At 42.6% G+C, this 7,933-nt stretch overlaps 1 protein-coding gene across 2 annotated transcripts in view; it reads left to right on the top strand.

The window, feature by feature from the left end:
- Positions 1–6,664, top strand: part of SVOP (SV2 related protein) — a 34,440-nt gene extending 27,776 nt beyond the window's left edge. For both annotated transcript variants that reach the window (XM_034790709.1, XM_034790710.1), the window contains exon 16: positions 2,147–6,664. In XM_034790709.1, coding sequence (XP_034646600.1) covers positions 2,147–2,353 — 207 coding nt within the window. In that variant the 3' untranslated portion in view covers positions 2,354–6,664. The remainder of the gene's footprint in view (positions 1–2,146) is intronic.
- The last annotated feature ends 1,269 nt before the right edge of the window (positions 6,665–7,933 follow it).

The raw sequence follows: 7,933 nt of genomic DNA on the forward strand, positions 1-7,933 counted from the left end.
TGGAAGGACAGTCTGAGGTCAGTTGTGGGAGAGTCTCAAAGGGTAAAGGGGCTGTGTTAGTGGTTCCATGCAGGTGGCTTGGGGAGTTCAAACCTGCAGGGAGCAGGAGCTGGCTAAGAAAGGTGGGGGGAACAAGCCTCAGCAGGGACAGGACTAAGAACCCTGCACCAAGGGCCGTGCCCTCACAGAAGGCTGCGTGGAAGACTTGTGGTGCTTTGAACTTTATGTTAATGAATCAGACTGCTGAAGGGGAGGGTTATTGTGAAAATATCCACAGGGAGAGGTCTGACTAACTGGGGAGGAAGGGAAACTGAGGCAGTGGGGGTACCTGAAGCCAAACCAGGTTAGCCCCTAATGTAGTGCCCTTTTCCCACCATTGCTCCCACACAGTAGAGACCATACATGACAGTGTAGGGTGCCATTAACACTGCTCATAGTGATCAGTAACTCAGGGGGATGTAGGCTACAAGGGTAGGGCCTGGCCATTACCCCATTATCTCTACACATTGGAAATTGACTGGAGATCTGTGCTAGATGTCTGCTCTCCTCACTGCATGCCAGGAGCACTGCACCTTCTTGAGTCTCCACAGGCATAATGCACTCAAAAGCCCACACTTGGGTGGCCGACCTCTTCCCATGCTATCCCAAGGGATGCAGATTCTCAGAGTGTCACAGAGCCTGAAGTGGATTCCATCTGTAGTAGTAGTCACCATACCACTGAAAGGGGATTGTTGCATTGGAGAGGGTGTGTGCAGGGCAACCAAGATGGTAACAGGCCTCAACTTTTTTCTGATCTTTGAACCTTAAGAGAGATGATCCATTTCTCATAAGAACATAGGAACAGCCAGACTGGGTCAGACCAACGGCCCATCTAGCCCAGTATCCTGTCTTCTGACAGTGGCCGCTGCCAGATGCTTCAGAGGGAATGAACAGAACAGGGCAATTTCGAGTGATCCATCCCATCATCCAGTCTCAGTGTCTGTCAGTTGGAAGTTTAGGGACACTGAGGGCATGGGGTTGCACTTTCTTGGCTAATAGCCATTGATGGACCTATCTTCCATGAACTTATTTAATTCTTTTTTTGAACCCAGTTATACTTTTGGCCTTCACAATATACCCTGGCAATGAGTTCCACAGCTTGACTGTGCATTGTGTGAAGAAGTACTTCCTTTTGTTGTTTTAAACCTGCAGCCTATTGATTTCATTAGGAGACCCCTCGTTCTTATGTTATGGGAAGGGGTAAACAGCACTTCCCTATTCACTTTCTCCACACTATTCATGATTTTATAGACTGCTATCATTTCCCCCTTAGTTGTCTCTTTTCTAAGCTGAAGTGGAATATCGGAGACTTTAAAGTGATGTAATATTAAAGTCCATAAAGAGGCATTTTTCACACTAGCCAGAGGATCAGAATAAGCAGGGAGCTCAGGCAAGATTTCTTCATTCAAAGGGCAATAACAAAAACAAATGGAATAAGCAGCCACAGGGGTGATTGAAGTAGAGACTATTGATGAGTTCCAGACACTGACATATATTTCTGTTAGCAATGGATCTGAGCCACGAAGTTCAGAGCTGAACCTTCCCAAAGCAGGGATTGTTCAGCAATGGGGTTTTCATTCCAGTGCATCAGGACTTGCTGGAGAAGGAAGAGACTAAAAGACCCATTGAAAAGGGAGGGAGACAGTGAAAGTGAGAGAACTGACAAATGGGTCAGTACATGAAGTCTGAGAAGCTATTTTCTGATCCTCATTTTATTTGTATGGTTGCAAATCACTTTCTTGAGACTCCTTAGAGAGAGGGTAGCCTAGTGGCCCAACTACAGGACTGGGAGCCAGGAAGTCCTAGCTCTGACACTGGACTTGGGCAAGTCACTTTATTTCTCTGCCACGGTTTCCCTATCTATGAAGTAAGGATAACATTAGCCTACCTCAGATGGGTGATGTGAATCTTAATCCAAGGTATTTTGTGTGTATTTAAGGGATAAGTATTATCTAAAAAGAAAGAAAAGTATGTAATATAGTGGCTTTTAAAAAGTGATGTTTTCCCTTAAAGGAGTTAACATTTCTACTCCAGTCTCAAAATTTTTGTTTTCTTTTGCAGTGGATTCAGTTAATCTTTTCTTACCTTTTCACTTACTTTCCCCTAGGTGATGCTGGAATCTTCAGTCTATTTAACTCTGGTGGTTTACAGTGGATGCTGCCTGTTGGCAGCCGTGGCTTCCTGTTTTTTGCCCATTGAAACAAAAGGGCGTGGTCTGCAGGAGTCCAGCCACAGAGAATGGGGACAAGAGATGGTTGGGAGAGGATCCCACAACATGGGAGTCACCAGGTCAAATTCTGGATCACAGGAATGATAGGACATGAGCCCCCCCGGCCCCTTGCAAGGAAGGATGAAACAAGCAAGAATTGTATTTTTAAAAACCAAGCGTATAAAGCCGACCGTGCAGTCACTGCCAATGTCAGGTGTTAAAATGCAGGAACTTTTGATTTGGACCTAAGCAAATTGTGTCTTTACTACTCTTTGCTCACACTCATAAAAATTTACTTGTGTAACGAGAGACATTTGATCAGGATGTCATTTGAAGTTCAGAGAGAAGGGCTTTTTTAATAGTCTGTTGTGCTTGCATGGTCAGATACTGAGCTTAAAATGTCCTGTGTCAAGCAAATAGCTAACTGAATGCAATTCAGTATCAGCTGTAAAATTTAAAAAAAAAACAGTACTTTTGATGCCTAAAAGCAAAAGATTAATATTTACTGTGTACCTGGCATAACACACGGTGGTTCCATACACTACAGAATAGGGTTTTTAAATGAGATGCCTGCCTTGCACTTTTTAGTCATCAACAACAACATGTTGTAACAGCAAACCAACAATGCTTTCCAGTTCCCTTGCCTATAAGTTCTGTTCCTTGGAAATTACCAGGCACTGAGAAGGTTGTTTGGCACGTATCTTGAGTGTTTGCTTTCCTCAAGGCAGAGTAGTTTGAGTCTGTGAAGAGTGCTGTTGGATGCAGAGATGGGACACTATATGAGAAATGTAAATTCTAGCAGTTTGGAACAGAATTTAACTTTTCTAACATTGCCAGAAGCATTGAGCCCTCTGTCTGTTGCATTGGTGAAGACTGCTTCAGCTGTCCTGATGTCTCTGTGTGTGTGGAGATGCACGCTGTGGTTTACTGCATGGGTCCAGGTATGTTTCTGTTCAATTTGCATAAGTACGTTCCCATAGTGATGTAGCCAATGCCTATGACACACATGTCTTAATCTGAACAGCTGCTTGTAGCACTTTCGATGGAACTGCCTTCATGGATCTCCCAACAGGAGCAGGTTCTCTGTCAGCTGGGCAGAACTCTAGAGTAGCTGCCAGTTGTACATGGAATGTAATGGCAAGTTATGAAGGAATGTAATTGGCATCACATCTTAAATGAGAAGTCGTCCTGGGAAGAGCTATACCAGTGTCATCAGCAGAAGATTGACTCTCCCCCAGCAATTTTGATGTAGTCGATGCAGTTCTTTCCCTCACCACAGGGAGCGGTATAGTTCAGGTGAGGACAACTCAATTCATATGTACTATCTATATAGCCTTTTGGTTTGTAAGGAATCTGTCCGTAAATGGGGATTCAGATTTCAAAACTTGATGGATGTAAAGCAAAGAAACGTGTAACAAAATCAGACAGTTATCGTCCATGGGTCTTGGTATTTTTCCAGAAATCCAGCCTATGGAATACACTATCAGATGTAACTGAAGGTACTTAATTCTAATCACTAGGCCATGGGAAGCAATACATTTTCAATCATATGTGTGGTCAGTCATTTCACAGAAACACAGTGTTGTGCATGCTATGGATTTGCACAAGACCATATTTTAACTACATGGTGGACCAAGCCGTTCCCTATAAAGTCCTTTTCTCTGGGGCTGGAATAGTTCATTGTGTCTGCCAATGGGTGCAAAATAAGAGAACCCAATCTACATTCAACTTTCACTTACAGAAATGCAGAGCTATTGCACAGTATAACTCTCCAAGATGTACTAGGCTGTTTAACTTATCCCATGATATGAAATTATATATGGGAAATTCCTTAAAGGAATTTGAAGATCTCCAAACTACCAGGAATGGCCAAATCAATTGGTGGCATTCTGCATGGAGGCATCTTATGGTGCAGGAGGTGTAAGACTGACAAGGGACCCAAAGTCTATATAGTCACCTAGCATTAAAAGATGGTGTTTACAATGAAGCACTCCAGAAATAGCGGGCTGGTCTGAACAGGTGAATGTGACATTTTCATTTAAAATGTAATTCAGTTCAGAGATATCCAGCTTTACATGTTTGATGGCATAGGAGAATGTTGTCCATTTCTAGTACTAACACTTTACATTGGTATGAGTATCTCTGCCTGTCTATTAGTTCTGTATTCAGTGTTGACTCTCCAATATGCTAAAAGTTCCAATCAACCTAAAGCAGGGGTTCTCAAACTTCCTTGCACCATGACTCCCTTCTGACAACAAAAATTACTACAAGACCCCAGGAGGGGGGACCGATGCCTGAGTTCGGCCAAGCCCCACCACTCCGGGCGGGGGGGCCAAGCTGAAGCCCAAGGGCTACATCCCCAGGCAGGGGGCCTGTAACTTGAGCCCTGCCACCAAGGGCTGAAGCCCTTGGGCTTCGACTTTGGCCCTGGGCGGTGGGGCTTGGGCTTTGGCCCTGGGTAGTGGGGTTCGGGCTTCAGCCCCAGGCCCCAGTAAGTCTGTCAGCCCTGGCCACCCCATTAAAATGGGGTTGCAGCCCACTTTGTGGTCCCGACCCACAGTTTGAGAACTGCTAAAGGTGAACAGAAAGTACTCTTAACTAGCAGACAATGGGAATAGTTCCTTCTCATCTCCTCACCATTCAGATTCTAACTGGATATCCCTCCCTCGTGTATTATGCAAGTGGCTCAGTGCTGCCCTCAAACTCATGTGGCACACCTGCTTGTTTACCTGCCGCTCTCACCTGGGGTAATGCACACAAGATATACAGCATGTTTCTGAGGGGAGAAACAAGCCCTGAATGGTTTTAGATTGCATATTGTAACATTCAGATAGCCAGAGTGCAACTCGTATTAGCTTTTGGATTCATGAGCACAGCTGTGTAAGGTAGTCCCTGAACCTTACAATGAAAAGACTAGATAGGGCCTGAGCCTGGTCTGTAATTTGGTACCTGTAACCAGTTGCAAGCACAAATGATAGAATTTAGATCCCTACCTGATGGGAAGCATGGTTAGACAGCCAACTTCTATCATTTGTGCTTGCAGTTAGTTGGATGCCCAGAACTGGAGACTCTTTTGAAAACTCAATTCATTGTAAGTATGTGTTAGAGGAGAGAACATATGCATGAAACCTACAGGCTCACAGGATTGCTGTGTTAACAGGCTAGCTAATGAGCCTTTTAGCTTGCTATTGAGCTCCTCCTCTACTTAAAAATCGACTTCTGCCTTTCAAACGATCATATGCACACACTGCTTTGATTTTTGAGTCAGCATTCAACAGTTTGAAGATGTGACATTGCAATGGCCTTCAAAATGTGCATTCAGAGAGTTTTATGTGAAGTGTATGTGTGTGTGTGTGTGTGTATGTGTGTATTTATATACACACACTTCCAATAAAATATTTCATTTTAATAGATATTTATAGGCTATGCAAAGGCTTTTAATCCTGTTGAGAAGCGGATACCTGTTTAACATATGACATTTACAATATTATAAAACCATTTAGAGGCATTTTTGCTTTTCGTTTTATATAAATGCTGCACTGAAAAATGTACCTTGTTATAAAAATACCAGGATCGGCCCTGCTGAGGTAACTATAATTCATAGGCCTTCAGTCAAGAACAGCGGTCCCTACTTGAGGCCTGATGGAAAGCCCATTAAAGTCAGTAGGAGGCTTTCCACTGACTCCCATGTGCTTTGAATCAGACTCCAGGTAAAAGGGGACAGGATCAGGCCCTTAAGAGCTGAATCTGTGTCACTGAAGTCAATAGGAGTTTTGCTACTGACTTGAGTGGGAGCAGGATCTGGCCCTTAAGCAGCTGAAGTGAGTGAGTGTCCCTGAATGATGTTGTTAATAACGGAGAAGGACGTTCCAGCGTGTCCATTGAGAAAAGCTGACTAACATTTGGGTTAATGCACTATAGCCTATAAATAGTCACGTCATATTTTGTTAATATGGCAACATTATTAATGTATATAATTAAGCTTCCAAAGATTCTGTTTTAAACACTGTTGTGTATTTTTCACTGGGGAAGGAATTAATATAGCTAGTTCATTTTAAAAAATAAAATGAGATCCTTTTGAATTAAACTTAGGAGCAAACAGAATTCTGGGGCTCACAGATATGTTAACTGTCCAATTAATTAATGTGCAGAGCTGTTGTGGGGAATGTAATTCTCCAAGCATGCTTTGACGAGTGATTTAGTATTCCTAAATGCTTGCTGAAAGAACACTGAATGTTATCTTGTGTTTGAATGTACAGTTTCTAAGCTGGATACATTTTAATGTTTAAAAAACTTTGTGTATATTGAGCTTGTTGTACAATATTCTTTTTGTTCCTATGTTAATAATGCAACATTGGATAGTTTGATTCCACACTTGATATTTTATGTTGAATAAATTAATAGTTTTTACAGTAATGATGCTTTTGCTGCCCTAGATGTGTAATCCATTATGGGACCTTGATAACTGCAGCTGTTATGAAGGGTCAGTAGTTTCACAGGATATTTGTCCTGATTTTTAGACATCCTAGACATCTGAAACTCCCACTGATTTCAGTTGGATCTGTGGGTTCTAAAAATTAGACCCTTAATTGTGTATTTGTTTCACACTTGAAGGGATACTGCCAGGTGAAAAATTACACATTTTCTTAACTCCTTTATAAATAACCCATAGCTTATTAAAACTGAAAGGGCTTTAAAGACTTGATTTACTATTCATTATTTAAGATCTTTGTTTACTTTTTGAAATTCACGTAGCTTGCGCAATGAGAATAGACTGTCAGTTTGTCTGTAGTAACTTTCTAGCAGGTTCCACTGTCATGTCCTCAGTGCCGCATACACTGCAAAGGAATGTTTATTTGTTAAACCTTCCCATTCAGATTGTATTTGATGGAAACGTACTGGCTTTAGATTTTGCAAATGATTATTTTTATAAAATTTCAGGCCATATTTGACCTGACACTGTCCCTTTAACCCTAAAATGATTTATTCTCCTTCTGATGTCCGGTAATTCACAGATGGAATTTCCTTCATGTCTGGGTCAAAATGACCAATGGGCTTCAAGCACTCTGTAACCTGAGGTTGTACATACTTAATGTGCAGCTACAGTGAAGCCACAATCCATCTGGAAGGAGACATCTATCTGTTGGTGTAGGAGTGAGCAATAGCTACAGAATGGGACTGGGTTGTGACAGTAGTGTCTGGGCGTGGGCAGGAGGTTAAGCTTTTGGAGGTTTCTCTGAACTTACTGGACTCTCAGGCCATTTCTGAGGCTCTCACATCACTTCTTCCAGCGCAATATGACCCTCCTTTGTTCCCAGGGGACATATTTATTGACCTTTGACCTACTTCTGGCTTTGCTTCATGACAGGGTGTAACTGTTGTGGAGAACTGAGAGGCAAACAGTGCTGATTGGCAGCCCCAGGAGATTGGGAGCTTTCGTCTACAGAGCAGGTACAAGGTGGACCGTGGCAGTGCAAGCTTCCACCCCACTTCCCCTGCTTATGTGCCTCAACCCTGATGTTGGAAGGAAAATCTCCAGTTCTGTTCAGTCCTGGGAATCTCTGTTGAGACTGTTAACAGAGCCTAGAGTTTAAGTACTGATGCTTTGTATACACTGAAATCAACAAATTATCTCAATTACACAGGTTCCAAATTGTGCCAGCTGGGATTGTGTTTTTAATGGTC

The sequence above is a fragment of the Trachemys scripta genome, chromosome 15, assembly GCF_013100865.1.
Source record: "Trachemys scripta elegans isolate TJP31775 chromosome 15, CAS_Tse_1.0, whole genome shotgun sequence".
NCBI lineage: Eukaryota > Metazoa > Chordata > Testudines > Emydidae > Trachemys > Trachemys scripta.